At 41.0% G+C, this 27,575-nt stretch overlaps 1 protein-coding gene and 1 long non-coding RNA gene across 4 annotated transcripts; one reads left to right on the top strand and one right to left on the bottom strand.

Annotated features, from left to right (window-relative positions):
- Positions 1-27,286, top strand: tnk2a (tyrosine kinase, non-receptor, 2a). Of its 3 annotated transcripts, XM_063483287.1 has the most exons (22): positions 1-175; positions 1,702-1,771; positions 2,586-2,685; positions 11,283-11,445; positions 11,600-11,670; positions 11,968-12,168; positions 12,903-13,052; positions 13,493-13,588; positions 13,805-13,986; positions 14,071-14,197; positions 14,295-14,441; positions 14,594-14,688; positions 15,061-15,255; positions 15,920-16,011; positions 16,123-16,167; positions 16,250-16,485; positions 18,855-19,058; positions 19,154-19,773; positions 21,994-22,138; positions 22,893-22,988; positions 24,638-24,765; positions 25,949-27,286. In XM_063483287.1, the coding sequence occupies exons 4-22, from the start codon at positions 11,283-11,285 to the stop codon at positions 25,953-25,955; spliced, it is 3,000 nt and encodes a 999-aa protein (XP_063339357.1). In that variant the 5' UTR covers positions 1-175; positions 1,702-1,771; positions 2,586-2,685; the 3' UTR covers positions 25,956-27,286. The 3 variants fall into 3 exon arrangements, with proteins under 3 accessions (XP_063339357.1, XP_063339356.1, XP_063339355.1); XM_063483286.1 differs by lacking the exon at positions 2,586-2,685; XM_063483285.1 differs by lacking the exons at positions 1-175; positions 1,702-1,771; positions 2,586-2,685 and adding an exon at positions 7,570-8,793.
- On the bottom strand, positions 2,693-4,766 carry LOC134634221 (uncharacterized). Its single transcript, XR_010094821.1, has 3 exons — positions 4,579-4,766; positions 3,027-3,108; positions 2,693-2,901 (listed from the first exon to the last, which is right to left on the bottom strand). It is a non-coding gene; the product is annotated as an uncharacterized LOC134634221 (long non-coding RNA).
- Positions 27,287-27,575: the final 289 nt, after the last annotated feature.

Genomic DNA, 27,575 nt, shown 5'->3' on the forward strand with positions numbered 1-27,575 from the left:
AAATCCCTGCACGCTCACTGGGAAGCGTCCCGGAATTAACGGAGGAAAGAGACGGAGATAACGGTTCAGGTGAATTTCACAGATACCCGATAAACGGCACGGCTGAGTACGGCGGGCGGAGTGAGGAGTGACCGGAGGAGAGGGACCGTCCCCGCCGCAAAGCCCGTCGTTTTAGGTCGGTACGATGGGGGTCATCTCTGTTGTTGCTCTTTCTTGGATATGTTTTGGTACATGCTGTACCAAAACAAACACGTTAAGTTCATAAATAAAAAAAAATTACAAGCGAACAATGGTGGAAAAAGTATAAAACAGTGTAAAAGGGGGTGTAATATTATTAGCCTTGGCTCTTCATTGTATTGGGACGAGTGTGTGTCCACTTAGGGCTAATCAGCTTTAGGCTGACTGTGAAGATGAATTAAAATCTTTTCTGCTCTCAGCATGAGAGAGATGCTGTCTGCTTACTCTCAACTGTTTATCTGACTGATTTAACTTTATGTTGAACTTTTGTAAAAACATGAAGCAATCTTTGCTTTAGTCACGACTAAAGGGCTAGTCCACCATATGTACATGTGAGTTTATCAGTTTGCAGCTGCACTAAATAGTCTTGCAATGTCTGGTGTGGTTCTGCTTGAGCAGGGATGTTATTTTACACTGTGGGGCGCATGCAGCCCACTTTGATTAGATCAGACCTCTTTCTGTCAGTGTAAACTACATGTGCAATCTCTGAGATATCCCAATATAAGAAAAAAGAAGTGCAGTTTCAGCAGTAGGGCACAGTTTTTCTACACAATAACAAAATGCTGTAGTAAATGAAAGAAATCGTTACCACTAAACTTTGGGCTTAATTTGTAAGAAATAAGCAAAAGGGGAAAATTACAGAAAAAGTTCTGGGCACAGACTGTTCTGTGGTTACAAAATGTATTATTTGTTTTGAAATTTCCTCAGTCGATGGTGAAAAAACAAGAACTTTTATGTGACTGAAGTCTTGATCTATTATTTAAAGTCCAAAACTTATGAATCTTTCACATTTTCCAAAGCCTTCCAGCGGACCTGATCTTTGCCGGACCGATTCTGGACCTGGGCCTTAGTTCTGACACTCCTGTTTAAGAGGACTCATTAGAAACTACCATATAAGTAGAGAAAGATTACAAACACAACTACCAAACACATTCATTAGTCATTTTTGGACTAGAGAGCATTTGTCAGCCTACTTATTTTGCAGTTAGTCAATCAGCCAGTAAAGTAACAGCTGTGAAATGCAGAAAATCCTTTACACTATGAATTCAAACGCACCTCCTGCCATATGTTAATGAGATGTAATAGTGTGAAGACTGTCTATGATCACTTGAATTAGTATTCAAACAGTTAACAATTTTAAACCCTAAAATAATCATTTGACACTTTAAAATCTTTTTTAAAAGAGTTAATTCTCAAACAATTTGACTTTTTACACTCTTTCTCAGCGATGAGGCAGCAGGTCTGTCTGAGCCTCCCCCGTGGTGACAATATGGGCACAGCCTGTTCCTGCGTGCTTGTTTTCGCCTCCTGCACAATTTCTACCGGCTGTTGCTTCTGAGAGTTTTTCTGCTGCTCTCTTCACAGCAGCAGATGGAAATTTTTGTTGAAGTGTTTTATTTTTTTCCTTTCTTGTTAATAGTTGTGACGCTGACTTGCTCTCCGTCTCTCTTTAACTTTGTGTAGATGTGGAATCCCTCCATCCATGGCTGCGGCTAGATGACCTCTAGTGACTCCACCAGAGGACCCCTGCAGGGTGTGACAGATAAGCCAAAACATCATGACCATTCACAACCAATTCCACTAAATGCCTCAAAGCAACTGAGGGTGGTCTCTGCTGCCTCAGGTTACCTTTAGAAGTGCAGATCTTTATGGTTTGGAGCTCTTTGGACTAGCAGTGTGTGTATTTGGAAGTTGGTTATAGGAATAAATATCAATGTACATTCTCAGTTCCTACTAATTACTAATGCCTCATCTCTGACAAAAAGAGTTATATGTGATGAAATGGCTAGCGAAAGAGTTGTCGTATGTAGTCTTTATTTTGAGAAACACTGATTTAAATCCCACTAAGACGAAATGGGGACTTTCAGTTGTCTCTGGAAATGGATTAGGCTGAAGCTGATGAATGTACAGTACTGACCAAAAGTTTTGAGCCACCCCACAGTTCTTTATAGTTTGTTTTTAAAGTGGTTGTGGACAGTACTTCTCCAGGCTTTTTGACAGTTTTTCATAGTTTTCCTTTTGACATTGGCTGCTTTTTCAGTTATTTTCAGCCCAGTCTTCATATGGTGGTTCTGACTATTTTGCTTGTTAACCCACTTAACAGCTCAACCAATGGACAGTTGTTGTGTTTAAAGATAATAGACAGAAAAACACATTATTTGTATCCATTTTCTAGTTGACTCTAAGTGCAGTGTGTCCTTAAAGACTTTAAGGAACTTCTGAAGAAGTGAAAGAAAGAGGAAGAAGTGGCAGACCTTAAAAAATATGTCTCTGAACGTCAAGTCCATAATAAATAGGAAAAATCCAACAAAAACCTGACACAAAAACCTGTGTGTCTGATGCTTCAGGAGATCAATCTTCCCGAAGTCTCATCAGAAATGTTCTCAGTGGAAGGGTGGCAGTCGAGAAGCCTTTCTTAAGGAAGGCAAACAGGGAGAAAAGGGTGAGGTAAGCCAAAATACACAAGAACTGCACAGAAAATCAGTGCTAACAATTTTTATGAAGTGACAAATCCAAATTTGAAATGTTTGGTTCAAATCATCGTCGATATGTATGGAGGAGATCCAGAGAGAGGTACAACAGTGGGTGTCTCTTCTAAAAGAGGTGGAGGCTCTGTCATGGCTTGAGGCTGCATTTCAGCCAGTGGTGTTGATCTTGTGAAAACTGATGGAAATATGAACACATAGAACCATCAGATTTCAATTCACTATGCAGTAACATCTAGAAAGAATCTGATTGGTAACAGCTTCATTTATTAGCATGGCAATGATCCCAAACACACTGCATACCTGGATTGGAAACATACAGTTGAACATTATGAGTCATGGTTTGGCCTCCCCAGTAACATTATTGAAGCAGTGTGGGATCATCCTGACAAAGAAAAGAACAGAAGGCTTTAAATGTCCTTCAAGAAGTCAGAAGAAGTAGAAGAGAACTTACAAGAAAACTTGCCTAAGAGAGTTCAGGTTGTGTTAAAGATTATAGGTGCTTACCAAATATTGACTTTCAAGCTTGTTAGAATTGTAAAAACTGCTCTTGAAATGGTAATCAACTGATTTCTGGTAACTTCATCTGTCTTAATGGCAGCCTGCTATAGGTTTCACTGTGCCAAGACTGCACAAGGATCCCAAACTAGAGACTTTATAAAAGAGAGACACGAGACTCAACAAATCCTGAATATGAGAAGTTTGTAACTCTAATAATGGCCGTTAACCTCACCTGTCTCCCAACAGCCAATCATATTGTTGCACTGACATATATACATTTGTTATGGAAGTAAAAAATCAGCTGAGTGTCCTTATTCCTCTCAGCTTCCTGTGTCTATGGGATGAGCCATGAGTCGTTAATCATATCCTCACTTTGGACTGAGCTGTTAAAGAAGCTGTAATGTGTAACTTTCAGCATGCGTGGTAAAAGTATAAGCTAAAGCTAAGGCTAAAAAAAACAAACAAACTCGTGCAATATTTATATCCTGCTGACCCTTGAAAGTGAGCTTATGGTTCTCATTCATCCATTTAGTCGCCTAGAGATATGACCAAAATGTCTGTGGTAAGACTTGTTTCTATAAGGAGTTTGCTGTGATGGTTATATTTTACTCTTTTCAGTAGAGCAGGGCAATATGGCCAAAAATATTTATCACGATATATATTTGAAAATTTGCGATAATGATATAACTGACAATATAATTGACACGAGACAAAAAACTTTACAATTCCGCAACTTTGATGGGTTTTTTTGCACTAATAATGTATTTTTACTTAAACAAGCAGCTGTTTTTTTATGTGCATTAAAGCTATATAAAAATTTAGCAGTGGAAATGCAAATTCCTTGCTGACAGTTTAACCAAAAGGCATTTCCAATGGAAATTGGCCGACATATCATGAGCAGAACCATGTATAATATCCACAAAACTTAAGGTTATACAGGTTATACACACACAATACGGTAATATTATGTTGAAGCACAATACGTATCACTCAGTGAGGCTCCTGACTACGGTAGCCATAATGCTCAGGCAATCCATCAAGCGGTGCGGCTTCGTAGCTACCAAAGTTGTACTAAAATATTTTTTGACCGATTTTCGAGCGCTGTGTACCACATAAAATCGGTTCGAGGTCAGTAAGCACAACCAGAATTCATACATAAGACGCACCGGATTATAAGGGGCACTGTCGATTTTTCAGAAAATCAAAGGATTTTAAGAGCAACTTAGTTTCCGAAAAACACGGTAATAACGACGGCCCGCTTGCATGCTCTACCAAAAAATGTGCTTTGCTGTGTATCTGACGGACGAAAGCTAAACCAGTACCACACCACTGAAGTTGCAGCATTTTTACAAACCAATTCTGGTTCATCCGTTTCATTCAACGATCCGCTTTCACCCTTCTCATTCTCCGTCGCTGCCTTACTTTTTCTGCCATGTGCGTATGAAAACAAAGGCACTGCGCATGCGCGTTTTACCCATAGTCTATCGCGATATTTCATTTGCTTATCATTGCCTAACATTATACTGGTATTACCGTGAACTGTATGATATGGCCCAGCCCTGCTTTTCAGTTTACTAATTTTCATCTGTTTGCAGTAAGACCAGCAATATTTCACCTGATATTAAATTAAAATCATGTTTACATTTCCCTTCTTGACTGGAACATTTGGATCAGTTTTAAATCATATAACAAGCGATTAAATTACACAAGATCATGAGAAAAATCATGTTGTCTGACACCTCTTTCACAGAAAGAAACCAAAACCTCAAAGTTTTTATCTCATTAACTCTAGTGACCAAATATTTGGTGTAACATTTGAATCAGTTATGAAATTGCAGAAGAAAACTATTGTTTTCTTTCCAAAGCACAGGCTGAATGAATCTCAAAGCTTTCTTTTCCTGCAGTGTTTTTTTCTTTTAAGGTGACTTATATCAGAAATATTGAAACACACAAACAAATATGGCAGGAAATTCTACCAGGTGCTGTTGAATTAATATCATGCTCTGCCTAAACCAGGACGGGCAGTGATGAAATATGCAGAATAAATCCTCATCTGTGCACATTGACAGTCCCGATTGAATCTCAGATATCTGATGCTAAGACGAGAGAAAAATTAAGCAGCCACTTCCCTCCCATTGCCACTGAACGTAAGCTAAATTTAGCTCTCCTATTTTTGGACCATCACCCTCAATAAAACACATGATGCCGTGCGGAGATGAAAGCTCTGATTCTGTCCTCATTTAGGCCGCAGATGCGCCCACACACTCATACATGAGCATGAATGATCCAACCAGTGACTTCATGCACCAGTTAGCTCATCTTGCTGTCACATGTTGCTAATGGTAACAGCCCAGTTTCTCACATTTGCCTTTCTTTCATTTTTGAATTACAGCAGGATCTAAGGCACTGCACTTCAACACTGTTAACTGCTTTAACTGCCAAACAAGATGTACTTTGATATACTTAATCAGATCAAAAACTGTATATGGCAGCCACCCACTTCTCAACCAGTTCAAACAAAGAAAAAGCCACACTGAGATCCTTTTATGTTAATAATATAAATTCAAAAAGAAAAGGAGAGAAAAAACAATCAAATGTTTTCCACAATAATTAGAGTTGCATAGAAAATAAATCATCTCATGGAGTAAATAATGAATAATAATAAATACAATTTTATGTATATAGTACCTTTCTAGACAGAGTCACAAAGTGCTGCACGTAAGATAACAAATAATAAAAGGTAAAACAGATAATATAAAACAGGCAAAAATTAATCAAAAGCAGTTTTAAAAAGGTAAGTTTTGAGTTGTTTTTTTAAGAACAATTACTGAGTCCACAGTTCTTAATGTTTGGGGGAGAGACTTCCACAACCTAAGGGGCCACAGTGGCAAAAGCTCTATCACCCTTAGTTCTCATCTTAGTCTGTTTTATAGCAAGTAAGTCCTGATCAGATGACCTCAGGGACCTGCTAGGGACATAGGGCTGTAGCAGATCGGAGATGTAGGGTGGTGCCAGTCCATGCAAAGCTCTAAAGGTCAAGACCAGGATCTTAAAATGTACTCTAAATTCAACTGGAAGCCAGTGTAGCTGAGATAGCAGTGGTGTCACATGAGAATACTTAGAGGATTTTGTCAAAAGCCTAGCTGCAGCGTTTTGCACAACCTGCAGACGATCCAGATCACCTTTGCTTAGACACATAAACAGTGAGTTACAATAGTCCAGGCGTGAGGAAATAAATGCATGTATAGCAATCTCCAGTTCAGAGCGAGGTAAAATAGGGCTTAACTTAGCCACATTTCTTAAATGATAAAAACAAGACCGAACCAGAGAATTCACATGCCCATCCAATGTAAGAGTTGAGTCAAAAGTAACACCTAAATTCCTGATAGAGGATTTAACATACACTGAGAGAGGACCAAGGGCTTTTACTATCTGGGATAAAAAACTGTCCGGAGCACATACGAGGACTTCAGTTTTCCCCTCATTGAGCCATCCAACGTAATTGTTTACAGTAATTGATATTCTAATTTTCCATCTGACAGTATACATATTATATCTGATCCAGCATCCATATGTTGTTGAAAATCGTGAATTTTTTTTTAAATTTAGTTAAATAGCTAAAACATGTGTTTTAAGTCTGCTCAAATGAATGACAACTGACTAATAAATTATATTTTTACTATAAACAGTATGAGTGTACACAGTAAATGCATAAGAGCAGAAAAAATGCTCAGGATAATTTATTTAATTTCACTTTCACTTTATTTATTTACTAAGGGCTATGCAGTGTTTGCTGCTGATGTTAGGATTGCACCTAGACAGGCAATGTAGCTTATATATAAAAGAGGGAATGAGTGATATTCCAGATATTTTGGGTACTGATTTAGAATTCACCCAAAGCAAGCAGAAGACATCTGTGAATGCATATTATATTGAACCTTGAATAAATGGGCTACGGTAGCAGAAGACCACACTGGGTTTCACTGTTGTCAGCTAAGAACAGAAACAACAGGAAACTGAGGTTTCAATTTGCACAGGCTGAGCAAAATTAGACAACAGAAGACTGGGAAAACATTGCCTGTTCTGATGGGCCTCGATTTCTGCCGTGACATTTGGATGTCAGGTACTGAATTTGGTGTAAACAAAGTGGATTCATCCTGCCTTGTATCAGCAGCTAAGGTTGTTGGTGGTGTAATGATGACGTGGTCTAGGCACACTTTGGACTCCTTAGCCATTGTCCTTTCCATTCTTTGCCAATGTTTTTTGATCAATTAAACTCTAATTAAATAGTGATTAAGTGCCTCACAGAACTATCTTAATTGCTTGTTGTGAGTCAAGACAAATTACGGTTGTCTTGACTCACAGCAGGACTATAATTTAAGACTGCTGTAGTAAAAGGAGGATTGTGACTTCCATCTGCACTAATTTAAATTCAGTGGTATGGCTTTATTCTGGGACACATCTCTGAGAGCAGGAGCAAGACCCCCACCCCCCGAGGCTGGGGTGGAGATGGTTTGTAATGCCGTTTGCAGATATGCAGAAACTGTACACAATCTGAAGCAGCTTAAATAGCGCGCCCTATATGAGATTTGCTAATTGGATGTGTGGAAGCTTATCAGCTGAGGCGTCAGCTGATGTGATCTGGGATTGAGATCAGCTGATCTGCCTGGATTGTGACTGAGATTGACCTCATGATCTGCCTGAAACAGTACTGTGCTCGGTTAATATAGAACAGAGAAAAGCAGGAAATCCTCTCGTCTGCCAAACTGCAATCAGTGACTGTTTCACAGTTTTTACTTGATGAGAGATTTCAGCAACGTTTCTGACACTTCCTGAAATTGATGACCGCATCATGTCTCCATCTTTTAGAAGTGTTCTGCCTGTTTGGGTTGAGCTTAGCGCTTATGCCATCTGCATGTCAGAATCTATTAAATGCATGCTGGGAACTGTCTCCATCTCCTTTCTCTTCAGCCTGACCATCCATCTGTCCACCTATTTGTATCTGCAGTCTTTCTCCTCCTTCCTCTAAGATCTCCCTCTTCCACTCGCCCTCTCATTAGAGCTGCTGAATTATTTAACATCAGACAGTGGGCTTGGCTGCTGAGCCAGAAGGAGATGAAGAGGAGAGGAGGAAAAGCTGGAGAGACGGGGAAGCATGGAGGTGTCCGACGCTGCGGGAAGTCGTGAGTCAGCAGGGAGAGAAAGGAACAGTGGGAGGGAGGAGTGAAGGAGTTTATAGATAGCTTTAGGTGATACGACAGGAGAGAGTGGCGTCAAATGCCTCCCGGTGCGTTTGTGTCCGTGTTTGTGCATGCGCGCATCGATTGAGCGGAGAAGGTCATGGAGCTGAGAGGAGATTAGCAAACTAGACTCGGAGTAGGGGGAGTGCGGCAGCAGAGCTAACGCCTCCTCTGAATAACGCAGAAACAGGAGGGCTCAATACAAAAAGGACAAGAGGAGCTGTTGCAGTATGGGGGAGAGCTATATGTACCAGCGACTCCCCTACACCAGAGGAGAGGGGGAGGGGGAGGACGAAGAGGCGAGAGACAGGAGTGTCGGAGGACAAATGGTAAAGTCTGAAGTTGTGGGTGGATGTGCAGCATCTCTTCTCTGGCTGTAATTACACTATGTCTGTGTCTTATTGTTCAGTATTTTTCTATGAATATAAGTGTGGGTGTGGGGATGCAGGTGTATTGATATTGGGTCTAATCTTACAACAGACACCAGATTTCATTTGATGTCTGTTTAAATTATTTAGTATCCTCATGGTTTAAAAAACAGTGTCTACTTGAGAATCCTATAACTGCACCAGTTATAAGTTAAACCAAAATACTTCATTCTTAATTCAGTTTTAGGGTCTAAAATTACCCAACAGCAATTGATTAAAAAGCAATAAATTAACAAACAAGCAAACAAATGTATTCCTGCCACTTAATTATGGAAGCTTGTTTCTGCAAGTCTGCAGAGGTAATATCAAGTTAATTTGGGTTATTGTCTCAAAATTTCATGTCAAAATTTTTGACTTACTAATTGAGTATCTCAAAATTTAAAGTTACTTTTGATTAAGTAGGTCAGCATTTTGAAATTTTAACTTACCTCTGCCTGGAAATTTTTGTTTTGTTTGTTCTGTTTTTTAATTGTGAATGGCAGACAAAAGCTTTCATACTTAATCGTGTTGCTACCGTTAAATTTCAACCATTTTGTGTTGGGGTCCTGAATCCAGAGCGAACCTGCTAATGCTAGTCTAATGCTTAAGTCATGGTTCCACAATTGGGGCTGTTTGCACATGCATTTGCTTATGGAGAGGGGATTTCAGCCAACTCAAACATGCTTCTGTGCGTAATGTGCTGCTCCCAGTTCCATGTTGGTCGACATGGGTGATGCTGTTCATTGCTCGAATGCTGATTGGTTGACAAGTGGGCCAGACCTGGGAAAGGAGCGACATTGGCGTTAACCAGGAATGGAAAAATATATAAAAAGTTAAAAAAAAGTGGTTGTAGTAGTAGACAGCTGTTTATTCACTGAGTGTGGCATCCAGAGCCCGACTCATGTTTATATCTGTTAATCCAATATTTGGTGATTTGAAAACCTGATGTTATCAACCAAGAATCGTTTACATTGATACACACTATATATATGTAAAGTTATTTATTTTTAGTTTACGACCTGCAGGTTTGCTCTAATCAGTTTGTTGTTGTGTTAATTGTCTTCATAACAAGTTATTAACCTCTGTTCAATTAAAGTTCATGTAAATGAGTCAGAATTTGGGCAGAATTGAATGCCAGTTTATGTAATAAACATGTAATATATCATGTTTTCCTTTAAAAGGGTAAAGTTTAGTTTTGCAAAGAGCTCTATGACAGCACTGTATTAATACGTTTACATCTTTTAATAGTTTTGATATATTAGGATGAAGCTATACAAAAAGCCAGAAGCTAGAGCTAGTGGTTGTTTACCTTAGCTTAACAAAGACTGTAGACTACAGTTACAGACAAATGCTGTAAAGGTAACGCTCACAAACACTCTAAAGATCTAATGAACATTTTGTATCTTTATTATTTATCCAAGAGAGTTGTCACTTCACTTATTCTGCCTCAACAAACACAGAATATTGCTAATTAGATGTGATTTACTTGGATTTTTCCCTTTCACATAGAGCCAGGCTAGCTTTTATCCTCTGTTCTTGGCTAAATTAAACCACTGTTGGTTTTAGGCTTGACATCAGTCAGTGAAGTTTGTATGTAAGAGTGCCATTAGATTAAGGCAAAGTAAATGTTGTAGTATATTGTCACAGTATACGGTATACAATTAAAGCAATTAGTTAAGAGGAAATTGTAATTTGCTTATCATGAAATGGTGCAAAACTGGTTTTAGTCAGTAATTTAAAGTCTATGAAAAACTGGTCTTTCAACATGTGAATCTGCTCATTTGCTGCACATGCAAAATGACTCCTGCTTCGAGATCAGGAGGAGACACAAATTCCAGCCTTAAGGGGTCTCAAGCTAGTGTACTCCTCGTGTCTGCAAAAAGACTGGATAAGTGGGAGGGCTGCGTCAGGAAGAGCATCCAGCGTAAAATCGGTGCCAAATCAAATATGCAGATCTATCCGCGTGGCTACCCCTTGGGAAATAAAGGAGCAGCAGAAAGTACCTTTTGCTGGGGAATCTGCAAAAAAAGATGAAACAATAGCGGCCTAAACAATTGTCAGAAAATGTGTTTGTTGAATCTTGAAAGTCATTTTCAGGAGTAAAAATGCCCAAAATTTTCTTACTCCAGCTTCTTAAAATATGAGCACTTATTGTTTTCCGTTCTTGATGCTTCTAATCATTACGTTGGTGCTGCAGATGTCACATCCCATCAGTCATTTTGGCTTTTCATAGCTGAGAGTAGCTCCTGCACTTAGAGCACACATTACAGTGTGCCCATTAATGGGGCCCATTAACATCACGCTCAGTAATGGAACAATTCAATCACATAAGCAGAGCTATGTTAAAACTGCAGGCTGTTAACAGCACTGTATGCATCCTGATGCAGGTGAAATGTGTGTTTGTTGTGCAGATGCAGTGTGAGGAGGGCACAGAGTGGCTGCTGGAGCTGCTGACAGATGTGCAGCTGCAGCAGTACTTCCTGCGGATCCGTGATGATCTCAACGTCACACGACTCTCACACTTTGACTACGTCAAGAATGAAGACCTGGAGAAGATCGGCATGGGACGCCCAGGTACCTCTTTAAGTGTTTTTCACCCCAAGCCTACGTGATAAACAGCTAATCTAAACAAATATCAGATCTGTCTGTGTGTTATCTTTTAGAAAAATACACTATAAACATACAATAAAATCCAGGTTTATTTGTGTTTGTGTTTTTGCTGGTCCAGGTCAGAGGAGGCTCTGGGAGGCAGTCAAGAGGAGACGAGCCCTTTATAAAAGAAAATCCTGGATGAGCAAGGTGCAGTACCTCTCCTGTCCTGAAAGTTGCTCAAGCAAGGCTGCAATCTCACAATATGATATTCATGTATAAGCTGCATTATATGTCTGTTAAATGTTAAATGTCTGCTTTCACCCTCGGGTATATTTAGGAAAAGGAATTTTAGTTTGTATTGATGTGGCTTTGATTCTAATTTTCTTTTTTTTTCATGTTATGTCACATGGTCTATGTGTGTCTTTTATCAAAATAGGTTAATTTAGATTCATTTAGATTCAAATCAAGCGTGTTCGCATGCATAAGAAGTTTCTGGCCCTGCAGGTGTTTCCAGTGAAACGACCGGATGCTGACACACAGCAGCCCCACGGGGCATCGTCTGCCGCGGTCCCGGCCAGTAGTGAGTCAGGAGCCGCACTCACCTGCCTGATCAGAGAGTCGGAGCTTCAGCTGTTCGAGCGGCTTGGAGACGGGACATTTGGGGTGGTGCGGCGAGGAGAGTGGACTGCACCCAACGGCAGAGTGGTGAGATGAAGAAACACAGTATGAGGCAGCTGAGAATGTATGACATAGAGGCTCAGGGTGTGTTTGCCCACAGACAACCCACTTGGGTCCCATCTAGGCTAAGCATGTGGGTCCCATAGCAGTTTATCCCTTTTTGGCCTGTAAGAAATATTTCTGTGGGCAACTCATAGTCTGCTTGCATGAGAAAACCCACGTAGGAGGTAGAAAGGGCAAAACTGCCATGGGCTCTGTGGGCACACCAACTAGGGGCCCACGTAGGATAAATGTGGGTTTGCAGCCCCACAGTTCACCCACAGCTACCCACTGAGGGCCCACACTGGCATGTTGGCTGGTATATTATTTATAAAAAAGAAACATTATTCAAGGAAATGTGACTATTCTGGAGAAGATGAAAACACAGAACATGTTTTAGTACACGGTCAGAAATATGAGGCTGAGAGAAGGTGACTGATTCAAACCATTTTAGTAAAATGGATCTTATTGATATACTGAAAAAGAAGTGAATGTTATCAGTCCAATCTTCCATTTTCTGAAATATCACACGTGTTCTCTGGCCCACTGTGGGTTGTGTGGGTCTGCCCGCAGTGAGGCCACACATGCCCCAAAAGGACACATTTGCTGGGTATTTGTCACTTCCTCTTAAGTTAGAGCATCCCATTTGAACTCCACGAAGTGATTTACTTAGAGAAACCTCTGTAAAAAATAACTAATATCATCTCTCGTTTTCTTTGTAGTTGTCAGTGGCAGTAAAATGCCTGAAATCAAATGTACTGGACTCAGACGGTCTGGATGATTTCATCAGAGAGGTGAATGCCATGCATTCACTGAGCCACCAAAACCTCATCCGCCTGTATGGCATCGTCCTCACACAGCCTATGAAGATGGTAATCCATGAGACACACGCACACTTATAAGAGGGAGTTGGTCCTCTTTTTGAGAACTTGATTTATTTCCAACAGTTGATATATTGTAGCTGCTGAGCTATCAGATGTTTTCAGTGTTTTTACGCTGATTGTTTCAGAGCTGTTAAGCTCAGTTTAGCCTGCAGGAGTTTCTGCTGCCTCAGGTCTGGCTACTTTAGAATAGCCCTGAATATAAGATCAGTGTTTCTCACACACAGAGGAAATTCAAGTACAAAAGAGTTCACACGGTCTCCTTGATTCTTTATTGTTGCAGTGGAGTTAAAGATTTGCCGCTTCCAGAGGTGACATAATTTTAAAAAAAGCACTGAAAAACAGTACAGACAGGATATATATTTCAAAAGCAGTGCACAAAACATATAAACGCAATGAACTCTGAGCACATTTTGTTTGTTGGAGTGTAGGTGACTGAGCTGGCTCCTCTGGGCTCCCTGTTGGATCGGCTCAGAAAGCGGCAGGGTCACATCCTCATCTCCTCGCTGTGTAACTATGCCGTGCAGGTCAGTTAATACTGAAAGGAAAAAACCCCACAATGAAATTCAGTTTTATCACACTGTTCTCTCCATTAGATTTTCTTGAGTACAGCTTCCATAATATTTGTACATTTGTTTAAATTTAAATGTTTATTTGTTGGAGATACAGCTCTATTTTATGACATTCCCCATTTGTAAGAATGCAAAAATGCTCCCATCTGTCACTCCACACCTTCTCCATAGGTGGCATGTGGGATGGCTTACCTGGAGCAGAAGCGTTTCCTCCACAGGGACCTCGCAGCCCGTAATGTGCTGCTGTCCACCAATGAAACTGTGAAGATCGGAGACTTTGGCCTAATGAGGGCACTGCCTAAACACACCGACCAATACGTCATGGAGGAAGGCCACAAAATCCCTTTCCCATGGTGAGAGTGACTTTTTTCTGTCTCTATATACTATCTGTGTTTCATCATCTCAGCGTCTCAGTTGTTTTCCACCGATCTCTCCAGGTGTGCTCCAGAGTCTCTGAAGTCTCGCACTTTCTCTCATGCATCTGACACCTGGATGTTTGGGGTCACCCTTTGGGAGATGTTCACCCACGGACAGGAGCCGTGGCTGGGTCTGAATGGGAGCCAGGTGCATCTTTGAACAACCCTCTGCCAAAAAAGATAAAATAAATGAATTATTCATTAGCTTCAGCTAATCACGCTATTATTTATATGTCGGTTTGCAGATCCTTCACAAGGTGGACGTGGAAGCTGAGAGGCTGTGTAAACCAGACGATTGTCCTCAGGATATCTACAATGTGATGCTGCAGTGCTGGAGCCCCAAACCTGAAGACAGACCAACTTTCATTGCCCTCAGAGACTTCCTGCTCGAGGTAGCACAGTAGTTTAAGTAAAACACTGTCTATCGTAATCACTAAATGTGCTTCAGGAAACCATTCTTTGTTGGCTGCAAGTATGTATTCCATGTCTAAAGGCTGTCTTTGACTCTGCTGGTGACGCTGACGACACTGTGTGTGCTCTGCAGACCATGCCCACAGATATGAGAGCCCTGCAGGACTTTGAGGAGGAAGACAAGCTCCAGATTACAATGAATGATGTTATCACCATCATTGAAGGAAGGTCAGTGTGTGATGTTTTGTTAGCCAGAACATGCCTGTAAGGTATCCTTTTAGCCTGATTTTGAGAGAGAAAGCAGTTTCTTAATCAGGTTAGTGGGTTTGAGAGTCATGCTTATGTAAGTGCCTACTAGACAACGGATCGCCTGTTGAAACTGGATTCCTTACATTGTAGAAAATTGCTGCAATTATAATCTTATGACTTCCTTATCACATTAATATGCGTGTGTGCATTGTATATATTGTATGTCTGTAACTACCTAACTACTAAATTAAAAGCTAGAAGTTGGCAATTAAGAACGTGTACTGCTACAGGAATGCACATTACTGTAGGACAGTCACCACGTTGTTTTCATACCTGTTTGTGTGTTTTCAGGGCAGAGCACTACTGGTGGCGAGGTCAGAACAGGCGCACACTGCGTGTCGGTCAGTTTCCCCGTCATGTAGTGACGTCAGTCGCCGGTCTTTCCGCCCAGGACATCAGCCGGCCACTTAAACACTCTTTTATACACACTGGACATGGAGACACAGACCCCCAGAGGAGCTGGGGACACGCAGACCGCATAGACAGGTTAATGATACAGTACCTACAGTAATGTAGTGTCATACAGTGTGCTTCGTCAGATGTGACTGTGCTCTCTGCGTCCATGGATGGCTGTAGGCTGCTGTGCAAATGTTAGAGTCCCGCCACAAGTCCAAAATGCAGAAATAGAAAACTGGAAAATGAATCTATTACAGAATAGACTCTTCTTTAAAACAGGTTAGAAAGGAGGATTTATAGATTTGTGTTATTTACATTAGGATTCCACAATGATAAGGCAGGAGAACAGATAACAGTTCTAAAAAAAATCAGTTTGAAAGAAAAAAAAACACATAAAAACAAAGCATTAAAATTGCGTTTTAACTGAAACCATGCATGTACTCTTTTAAGACTGCCTATACTGCAGCTCCCCACTAGAGGGCAGCTGTGTATCATGCATAGTTTAACAGATGTTTCGCTGTTGAGCTTTAGAGGATTTTAGAAGACACGTCCACATCACTGCACTGTTTGCAACAATAGAGGAGTAGTGAAATAATTTTACTGATGTTCCAGTACCTGCAACGGGATTATTGACAAGTTATTAACAAGTATGTTTTATTAGCTTCAACCATCTTCAGTATGAGTTTAAGGAGGGGACTTGGACTTATTTTCAATTTTAAACTTTTATTACATAAAAATGATTTTCTTTCCTTAGCCTGTACTTGGGGAACCCCATGGACCCTCCTGATGTCCTGGGAATGGATTCAGGCATCGCGAGACCGACCAAACTTCCCAACCGTTCCAAGAGTAAATTCATTTGTGCCATGAGACTGTCTTTTTGCTGAATAGTGATCTAACTTTTCTGTTACACCGATGCATGTCAAATCAAACCTAAACGCCTTTGTCTGTTTTTATCAGAGCTACCTCCCCCTCGTCCACCCCAACCTGCCGTTCTGCTCAAGAGTGAGATTTTTTCTTTAATCCTCAAAACACATGCATGTCAGTAGAAGCTGTTTTCTAAATCTAGCGTTTCATGTGTGTCCAGAGCCGTTCTACGACTCTGTGATGGATGATTACGATGACGAGGAAGACGCCAGCACGTCGTCTGGGTTGAAGAAGCTGGGAGCATCCCTGGGTCTGAAGCTTCGGCCGTGGGAGGGGACAGGCGTGCGTTCAGCCAAGAGCGAGGTGTCGCTTATTGACTTCACCGATGACAGTTTCAGCTCTACCACACCTTCGCCGCTCACTGAGTCTCGGCAGCTGGATGAGGACACCCTAAAGGTAGCTCAGGCCTGAGTCAGACTGTAATAGTTGATGCTCTTACCCTCATTAGTAAGAGATTTTTTTTTACTTCACCTAATGTGACTTCAAGCCTGCATTGACCAATATGAGTCCCATTTTCCCTGTCATTATGGCCTAGAACTGTCTTTTAATGAACTGTTGAGGGTTGATCAAGCTGAGGTTGGCATGATTCTTTTCTTTCTTTGAATGTCACCCACTCCCCGAGTGGAACCATCCTGTAATCACAGCAGAGGGGTCTTATATTCCCAGCTCATCTGAAGAATTAGCCATATGATCTTTTCAGTTCACCCAACTAAACAATGATTGTGATGTAGTTCAAAGGTTTTCAAGACACATGAGGGACCTTACACGGCCACATGTATGACAGTATCCTCAATCAAGTGTAGGTGGTGCACACACAGCTTGAAATCTTTGCCACTACTCACAAATGATGAGCTGTCTTGTTCCCCAGAGTCAGTGGTCCAACCTTTGGCCTAGAAATGTCATAAATAACCCCTTCCGTTTGAATTCACCCAAGGCGCGTGCAATGTGATGGATGATCAGTACTTATTGATTGATAATGTACACGTTCACGCTTTAGTGGTCTTCAGCGGGGTTGCACAGTAATTCCACCTCATACCTTCAGTCTGCCTTCGATCATCCTGACCAAGCTGCAGCTTCATGATATTTATACTGAAGTCTCGTGATCAGTATGAAACTTCATTTAAGACTAGTTTTTGAAGTAAAAGTAACATTTATTTATATAGCACTTTTTAAGACAGGAAGCTATTACAAAGTGCTTCACATGGGAATAGAAAAGCATATCAAACAAATCAAATCACTTTTATTGTCACGTCACATTACTGGTACACTGGTACAGCACATGTGAGCAAGCTTCACAGGCAACAGTGGTGTGCAAAAAATACAAGAAACATAAGAAACAAGCCAAATATAAGAGCAGGAATGTGAGAATTATAAGAATAAATATGTACAATTTTAAGGATGTATGCACATTATTAATATGTATGCCAAATACATATGTGTATATATATGTATGCGTGTGTGTGTGTGTACATATATATATACATACATATATGTAAAATATACAGAGGTCAGCAGTTTGAATATTGTGCAAAAAAAATGGCATATATGTACATTATGGAGTGCATAGTGTTGAAGTTCCGGTAGGTGAGAGTGAGGTGTCTATGAAGTGTTCAGCAGTCTGGTGGCCTGAGGGAAAAAGCTGTCCCTCAGTCTGCTGGTTCAGGACAGATACTGCAGAACCTCCTGCCTGACGGAAGTAGTTTGAACAGTTTATAGCTGGGGTGACTGGAGCCTTGATGATCCTACCCACTTTCCTCAGGCAACACTACCACCTCCAATTATCCTTTCAGAACACCGCACCACTCTCTGGAGAGCTTTGCGGTTGTAACCAGTGCTGTTGCCATACCACGTGGTGATGCATCCAGTGAGGATGCTCTTAATGGCACAGCGGTAGAAGGTCCTGAGGATGTGGGGGCTGATGCTGAATCACTTCAGACTCCTGAGAAAGAAGAGGCGCTGCTGCGACTTTTTCACTGTTTTGTGTGTACTGACCATGTGAGATCCCTCGCCAGATGTCGCCTAGGAAACGGAAGCTGCTCACTCTCTCCACAGCAGCAGTGTTGATGGTGATGGGGGTATGTGCTTCCCTACACCTCCGGAAGCCCACTATCAACTCTTTTGTCTTCGTGAGTTTGAGGGTGAGATGGTTCTCTTGGCACCAGTGTGTCAGGGCGCTGACCTCCTCCCTGTAAGCCATCTCATCACCTTTGGTGACCACCACCACCAAACAAACAATATAACAATATTGAATAATTGAAACTTGTGACTAAAACAAAACTCTAACCCTAGAGGAGGTGGACCTTAATAGGTCAACCAAAAATGACTACTTCCAACTTCTGGGTTCTGTAATAGTTTTCTTAAACAGAGCTGTACTGTTGGCTAAACAAGGTTAACTTAATATCTTGGCTTGAACATTAAAAAAAGAAAGAAAGAGGATATCCAGACCTTTGCAAAACAATTTTTCAGGATTTTCTGGCTGAAAGTCAGGTTTTCTTGACCGACAGTGGGTAACTATGCATAAATAAATATAAATGTAATGATGATTTGGTACCACATTTGATGGAAACTGGTGCATTTTCTGGTTATTTCTGAAGAATTAATAAGCACAAATGTGAGTAATTCAAACCCCAGTGAACACAAAGAAGTAATATTACTGCAGCAGTGATGATTTCCTATTGGCTCTGGCTCAAACTTTTTGTTTTGTTATGCAGGAAAAATCTTAATAACGTTGGATAACTTTTCCTTGTATCTATTTGTCTTCTCAGGACACTCCCTCCATTCTGGACTGGCCTCTCCCCCAACCAGCGTACGATGAAGTTACTGCAGAGCCTGAGGATCAATCAGAGGACCAGGAAGTGAGGTCCATATACAAAGGGTTGACTGAAGAAGCTTCTTCATCCGCTGGTGGTGGCTTGACAGGAAGGAGCGAATCCCAGTCAGCTGACCTCTTCCAGGAGCTACAGAGGGAGGTAGTGAAAGCTGTATTAATGCCATTCGGGATCGATTTTTACTCTTAAATTATCACCCAAGCTAACACAAAGCTGCTTTTTCTCTGTTGATGTAGGTGATGGTGAAGCTGCAGGTTCCAATGGCAACAGGCCGCTCCCTCCCCTCCTCCCCACTCCCCATGCCTCTGGCTCCTTTGGGCCCGCACCGACAGATCCATCTTCCCCCTCCATCTCCCTCGTCTGTCTCCTCCTTTGCCTCCTGCTTTGAGGACAGGCCTGTGCTGCCTCCTCGCAGCCCCGTCCCTCCTCTGCGTCCCAACAAACACAACCTCTCCGCCCGTGCCATAAACCCAGAAGCACGCACCAGCTCCATTTCACTGGGCAACGAAGATGACACACCTCCTCAGATCCCACCCAGAGACCACGCCTTTTCTCAGCCAGGCTCCCGCTCCTCGTCACCTGTAGCATTGCCACCTCCTCCTCTCGCCGTCTCGCCCCGTCGGGCATCGGGACTGCTGGGTCCACTCCTGTCCTCCAACTCTCCTACGTCGTCTTCCTCTTTGCCTCAAGCTTCATCCCATTCCTCACGCTTAGGAGTTCCTGGCTCATCGTACTCCTCCACGTCCTTACTGGATCCACTCGCCTTTCGTGAGGGGCGTGGCCTTTCCTCACTGATTGACAGTTCGCAGAGCTCTGCCCCCGTCCCACTGCCGGAGAGACCAGCTTTCCTGGAGAGGTAAGTTTTTCATGGAGGCAGATTTTTATGGGTGGAGAGCAAAAAATGAATTTTTTCCCTTGATAATTTATATTTCTTCCAGAGCATATATGTATAAACAAAAAATAGTCCTCAAATGTAATGTTGGGGTAACATTATATTTTTGCCAGCTCAGTGTTAGAGATTTTTTTGGCTCTGACATCAGCACTGCACCCCACAAAAAAAAAGGATTTGAGGACTTGATAACATGGGACCAATCAAGTGAAATGGTACACATGTACACTGGGGTGTTTTTGCATGTGAGGGATCATCCAAGTAACCCCAGCATTGCGTGACACTAACTAAATGGCACGTGTGCTCCTTCTTCAACGCTTACTGACTTTACACGGATATATTTATTTCCGAATTTCCCACAGTGTAAATAACAAGTGAAAAATACCCACAATTATGTGAATAACACCTAGGTTGAAATGTGACATGATTTTTATTTATTATTTATTTTCATGAAGATCAGGAGCTAAAGTGAGTCACCAATTCACTTGGCATGAGGCACTGCTATTTTATTAGCATTTGTTGTAAAATAATATTTTTTCAGCTTGTTTGAATTTGTCCTCGAGCTGTTGAAACAAAGCTCACATCTGTGTGCTGAGTTCAGGGGGGACCCCAATACAGAAAACAAGCAAGCTTTTAAAACAGATACCAAAGACAGAGAGGGAGACAGGACTGTGTGCGCTCACCAACCACTTGCCAGTTTCGACCTCATTTGTCCTTCATAGCATCCTTAAGTCTTCATACCATAGATTAACAAGGAGCTGGAAACATTCCTCAGATATTTGGGTCCATATCGACATAACAGCATCACACAGGTGCTGCACATTCGTGATGCCAATCTCCTGTTTCACTGCATCCTGAAGGTGCTCTAATGGACTGAGACGTGGTGACTGTGGAGGCCACATTTTACTCATTTTCATGTTCATTGTCGTGCTCAAGAAACCAGTTTGAGATGATTTGAGCTGTGCGATATCTCGGTGGTGTGTTATCCTGTTGGAAACAGCCATCAGAAGATGGGCACACTGTGATCAAAGGGATGGACATGGTTGCAAAATATACTCATGTATGCTGTGGTGTTTAAGTGACACTCATTTGGTGCCAAGAAAATATTATCCACATCATTACACAACCACCACCAGCCTGAACTGTTGATACAAGGCAGGATGGATCCATGATTTCTGACCCTACCATCTGAATGTTGCTGCGGAAATGTACTCATCAGACAAGGCGCCACTCTTCCAATCTTCAGTGATTCAGTTTTAGTGAGTCTGTACAAACTGCAGTGTCAGTTTCCTTTTTTTAGCTGAAAGGAGTGCATCTCTGCAGTGACTTCAGAGATGCTCTTCTTCATACCTTGGTTATGATTGGTTACTGTCGTCTTCTGATCAGCTGAAAGCAGTCCGGCCTTTCTCCTCTTACCTCTGACATCAACAATGCAATTTCACCCAGAGGACTGCTGCTCACTGGGTTGGTTTTTTTTTTTTTTTGAAAATTCTCTGTAAACCTCAGAGATGTTTCTGCAAAAATCCCAGTAAAGAGCAGACAATAAGAGTGGGGCAGACAAACGCACCGGCAGGAAATTAACCAAAAGTAACGTACAACTGGAACAAGACACAGAGGAATCGTAATTAGAAACTAATGAGAAATTTGACATTTTACACAGCATACCAACTTTTTAAGTAACACAGTTATGAAAGCAAATAAAAGCTCATGCTAAATAAATGTTTTATAGTTGGAAAATGTCGTCAGAGACTTATTATTACGAGAATTTCTTCAGTGCAACAGTAAAATTTCAGATGTCATTCACAGAGAAACACCATCAGCTAAGGGGCGATGGTGGCTCAAGAGTTGGCAGTTTGTCTTGTAATCGGAAGGTTGCCGGTTTGAGCCCCGGCTCGGACAGTCTCGGTTGTTGTGTCCTTGGGCAAGACACTTCACCCGTTGCCTGCGGGTGGTGGTCAGAGGGCCCGGTGGTGCCAGTGTCCGGCAGCCTCGCCTCTGTCAGTGCGCCCCAGGGCAGCTGTGGCTACAATGTAGCTTGCCATCACCAGTGTGTGAATGTGTGTGTGAATGGGTGAATGACTGAATGTAGTGTAAAGCACTTTGGGGTCCATAGGGACTAAGTAAAGTGCTATACAAATACAGGCCATTTACCATTCAAAATAATTCATATTTCATGTTTCTTAACAGATACGGAGCAGCCAACATGGCGGCAGTCAAACCTATGATGCAGCAGCAGCAGCACCCTAGTGGAGCCAAACCGAACACCTCCTACAACAACAATAACGGCCGAGCTGCAGCTCCCAGCATTCAACGGGAACAGAGCATCACACAGGTGAGGGAGATCATAAGGAAATGTCACTTTTTCTATTAAAACAAAAAAGTCATAACTTTTATTTGTTGAGAGTCACAGAAATGACAAACACCGAATGCTGTTGTTTTCCACAGGCAGACAAATTAGAGTCACTGATTTCTAGATAACACATGAAAAGCTAAATTGTCCCTTTTTATTGAATTCACATCCTTTTATCAACAAACCTTTTAATTGCGAGAATGTAATGCTCAAAAAGCTGCCGATTTGAAACGTATTCATATGGTTTTAACATTACCTGAGGAAGAATAATATTAAAAAGGAAAATCATTAACTTTATTACTAATTTCATTGGGACTGCGAATTAGGGAAAAACTTCAAGGGGCTTGTGGCTAATTTAAAAACAGTTTGATTTATTGCACAAGTGACTGAGAGAGTTTAAAAAGAAGGAAACCTGCTTGTTTTGTCACTTCTTCTCTTTGTACAAGCATATTAACAAATGTGCCCACGCAGAGTTACTCTCTGAAATAAAAGTAGATTTCTTTTCATGTATATCCATATGACAGTTGCACTTCTTTAACCCTCTCAGGCTCAAATTAAGTTTTTTGTTGCTAATGCACAACCAAGTCCTGCAGTGGTACTTCTGAGTAAAAAAAACTCATAAAATATGTATGTGGGGTAATCAGGTTGTTAGTTTTTAACTGTTGCAAATCGGCAACGCCTGCCTTGAGAGGGTTAAAATGCAAACATGATGTTAAGTTTATTGTCTGATTGTCAGGTCCAAGGAGCTGTACACGGTGTCACGATAGAGGAGTGTCAGGCTGCTCTGCAGAGCCACGAGTGGAGCATCCCTCAGGCCATAAACCATTTAAAGGTGCAACTATCTGTCTATACACCTTCCTAGTTTATTTGTTGCCGTTAACAAAGAATATATAAATGAATCGGAGCGCAAAAAAGTAACATATTAACAGCTATTAAGTTAACACATTAGTATTTTCCCAGAAAAGGAAGCACGCTTTTAATAATGAAGGAGATTTTTTAATAAATGTTTTATTTAATATTAAAGACAGAAGTATTAATAGTTCACTGTCAGTGCGGTAATATAGAAATACAAGGTGGCAAAGGCTCCTGCTGGTGTTTTCCTCAAGTTTTCCTCTGGTGGGATTTTCTTTTAAATCCTATGATCCAAGATTCTGGTTAAAATACTTAAAACTCATACAGAACACATGCAGTGCAAACTCATGGATCTTCATGTGTAGATTAAAGCAGATGGTTTAAGAAAAGAAAAGTACTTTCTGTTCATTCTGTTAAAAGGCAAAAGAATTAGCAATAAAAATCAATAATGAGTATGAAGCTTTCCTGAACACACAGATCTGGACTGCAAGAGCAAATGATATGACAGGAACGAGGGATGACAATTTTCTGGTGAATTATACATTAAAAATGTGATGTAGGAAATAGATGCACAGCCACAAAATATGAACATAGTATGAGGGCAATGGTACTGTGTTAAATGTTAAAATTCCCAGCAGACCAGTTGGAAAAAGACTGAAGACGTATGGCTTGTTTGGAAGGGTTGCCACGAGAAAGCCTCTTCTTTCCAAAAGGAGCATGGCAGCACAGCTTCGGTTCTCTTCCAGCTTAGACTTCTGGAACAAGTTCCTTTGAACCAAGTTGCAAATGGTTGGCAATATTGTACAGCACCATGTTTGGAGAACACAAAATAAAGCCTGTCAGCGCAAACACCTCATACCAGCTCTCAGCATGGTGTCGGAGGTGTGATGATTTGGGCTTTTTTTATTTTGCAGCCACAAGACCTGAGTGTTACTGACCTCTTGCAGTTACTGATGGACCATGAACTGCTCTGTATACCATGCTCTGTAAACTGTGTGATCCAACACAGCAGAAAATTGAAAACAGAATTGCTGAAAAAGAAAAGAATCAATGTGTTGCAATAGCCGGAAGTCCAGACCTCAGTGGGAAGGTATGAGAGCTGTGCATAAATGAATGCACTTAAACCTCAATGAAGCAGCTATTAAAGAACAGCGGGCCAAAATTCAAGCTTGTGATGTCAGATACTGATAAAGTCCTACAAAAAGCGATTACTTCAGATTTATTGCTGCTAAAGGTGTTTCTACAAGCTATCAGGCTATAAATCATGGGGTGTACTTAGTTTTCCACATGCTGATTCTATGTTTTGGCTTAGTCTTGTCAAATAAATAATGACTAGACAATTTTCCATTTTGTCCTGACACATTCAGCCATAGAACTGAAAGAGGGTTGTATACCAGGGATTATAAACACACACATCGAGTTAGGGAGGTTAAAATAAAACTGATAGGTAGGTAGCTAAAGTTTATTGTTATCATAAAGGTTAGGATGTGGGAGCTTTTCTGTTGCTAAAGAAAGCCAGTGTTCATGCTGCAAAAGAGCATCAGAACAGCAAGAAGAGAGTTAAATGTAGTAAAAACAATGATGGTAAATCACGTGTCTAAAATGCTTCTTTCACCATCTGCGCTGTAGGTGGAGCAGCTGTTTCGGCTAGGGCTGCGTTCAAGAGCCGAGTGCGAGGAGCTGCTGCAGCATCACCAGTGGGACCTGGAACATGCCAGCACGGTCATGCTGGACACATACGGACCACATCGCAACAGGTAATCAAAAGTAAATGGACAGAAAAGAGCAGATGCCCACTTTGTTTTTTGTAGTACTGAGCTCTGAGTTACTACTGTCTGTAGCGGCTGATGTCTCTCCCAGGTTGAAACCTGCTTTTAATGTGCCGCTAAGTTTGTCAGCATGACATGACAGCACGAGCACAAATGTGCTAACGATCCATCTGCTTCCTCCATCCTCCTGTTAGACTGCTGCTCCGGTCGCTTTAAAGGAAAATATTATACACTTCTTAACCTGTGGCTGTCAAATTTCTGACTTCTGGCTCGTTGACACAGTGAGAAAAAGAACTTGAGCTAAAATAATCTCTCAAGTAATTTTCTTATTTTAGATTTTCAGTTGGTCATATTGGAAAGAGTGCTTGTAAAAAAAATAAAACCTCAAGTTCTCATTTTTACTTTTATCTAACTTTATGGATTTTGCTTTTGTCATTCATTTATTTGTTGTCCACAGTAAGCGTCATTATATGTCAGCTCAGACACAGCTGACACTCAGCGATCATTGTCTCATCAAAGTAATAAACTTTTGTCACTGGTATGTAACTGCTACTGTCACTAGGGGGCAGTGTCAAAAGTATATGGAACCGCTGAATGTGGAAGCTTTTTGGAGCCAGAGGTAAATTATCCACTAAGACTTGCAGGCTTGATTTGTAAAATACAGACACAGACTCCTGCTATTAAGTTTGCAGTAAGATAAAGTATCTGGATTTCTGTTTGTACAGTTTACTACACTGCAAAAAAAAAAAAAAAAAAAAAAAAAGGAAAAAATAACAGCACAAACATGGTCAAGAGGAGGTCAGCAAGTCATATTCTGCTTTGGTGACAGCTAACAGAAAACCAGCAGCCTCGTAAAAATCCATCTGTCATTCACGCATCCCCAATAAAAATGTCAGCAGGTGAGCTTAGTTAGAAATATGAGTAACTGTGAACAGGAAATTTAGATGTAGAGGCAACATGTTTATTTGTTCTGTAAGTTTAGGAATTTTAACACACGATTCACTGCTTTTTTTTCTAGCCAACCTCCAGTGGCCACTACGGGAAGTGCAGTTTTTGGCTTCATTTTTCAGCCCTGCTTAGAGCTTAAACACAAGCGTTCAGCAATTGTTTGCTGTTTTACAGAATCCTAAACAAAGAAGCTGATATTGTACATTGTTTTTCTGCTTCTTAGGAAGTGAGAGCAGGAGGACAAATTGAGCGGCAGTCACCTTCTGACAAGCTCCCGAGCTCATCTGGATCAGCGCGCTGACACCGAGCCAGCAGGATGACTCATTGCTCCAAAGACCAGAGACGCTTTTTAATGACCATTAAAAAGCGTCTCTGAAGCAGCATATGTGAATACCTGCTACTACCTGTGTCACTCACATGCATGCTCACTATAACCTAAAGGAGCAGCTGTTACATGATTCACAATATTTACTTGAACAGTTGTTAGTTTCAGCTGGTAGCTGCTGCAGACTTTTTCTGGTTGTGAGGTTGTTGTAGAGGCCTGTGTGTGTGTGTGTGTGTGTGTGTGTGCGTGTGTGTGTGCATAAGCTTACTGTAATGTCAAATGGCTTTTTGCTGTCAAAAAGAATCAGGGAGGTATGAGCTGGTGTATAGTTGCACTTTTAGGAAAAATATTCAAATAATGTTGTATAAAACATTTCACCGAGCATGCCAACAAAGATGCTAACTGCTGGTCAGAAGAACAATCTATCAGTGAAGTGAAAATGTTGATATGACTGAAGGCATATCAGATATTATTATTATTACTGTATTTTTGTGTCTTAAAGGTTCCACGTGGAGTTTTCATGTAAAAAGGCATTCATAAGTCTTGAAACCTGCATTCTTCACATCCCAGCACGTCGTCGTCTTTCCTGCCGTTGCTGGCAAATTGCAATGTGAATCGTAAAAAAAACTGCTTCATAGTGCTTTGAGAGTTCAAGAACTCCACAGGTTGCCTTTAAGCAAAACATTTCTGGCTTTACAACAGCAGGAATTCTGAGAGTGATGTCTTTAGTTTTTATTATAAGAATATTCCTACCTTTTCCTCGTGGATACAGGGTATTAGTCAAATCTCTGCAAATTAGATATCTACTGCTACTTTAAACTCATGGTTAGTGTTTCTTACTGTGATTCTGCTGTATGATAATCATCATGCTGAAGAACCTGTCACGCACTTGATTTAGTGGGCTACTGCTACGTGCTGTCGATGCCAAATTTCATAATGCATGCGTGCAGATATTAATAATTTTAACAGCTACATGGAAAAGTTTCTTTTTTTTTTTTACAAAAAAACAAACAACAAAACTGGAAAGTTAAACTTCAGACAGGTGGTAGCAGCTTGGTGAATATGTTTATAGCAGTCATAACTCAGTATGTGTGAAGCATTCAGTTAAGCTCAACTATGAAATCTGTTTAATGTGACACTGACTATAATGTACGGTTTAATCTGAGTTGCTTACAAATGTAAAATGCAAATATGGCCTTCGTTGTTTTATAATAAACTGTAATCTCATTTCTGAAAGCGTTCCTGTGGTTATTTCATTAGTTGGATACAGCGGGAAGACTGGAAGACACAAAGCGGAGATGGAACTCTACATATGTAGTTGGCAAAGACGTTAAGGATATGGAAGTCTGATTTTAATGGGATAAACTAATCTTTTGATTAAATAATGTCAAATTAACTGAAAAAATCCCCCTAAAACTATTTTGTTTAGACCAGAGCAAGTGGACCCTGAAGCATGATGTGACACTGGAATCAGGCTAAGAGAAGATGTAAGGGAATGGGAGCATGGATCCTGAGGCTGCGTTCT

This window comes from Pelmatolapia mariae, linkage group LG9 (assembly GCF_036321145.2).
Source record: "Pelmatolapia mariae isolate MD_Pm_ZW linkage group LG9, Pm_UMD_F_2, whole genome shotgun sequence".
Lineage (NCBI taxonomy): Eukaryota > Metazoa > Chordata > Actinopteri > Cichliformes > Cichlidae > Pelmatolapia > Pelmatolapia mariae.

Coding starts and splice junctions, on each gene's coding strand:
- tnk2a (XM_063483285.1), top strand. CDS start 8,695: ATGGGGGAGAGCTATATGTACCAGCGACTCCCCTACACCAGAGGAGAG. Junction 14,198..14,294: donor TGGGTCTGAATGGGAGCCAG/GTGCATCTTTGA, acceptor GTCGGTTTGCAG/ATCCTTCACAAGGTGGACGT. Junction 14,442..14,593: donor TCAGAGACTTCCTGCTCGAG/GTAGCACAGTAG, acceptor TGTGCTCTGCAG/ACCATGCCCACAGATATGAG.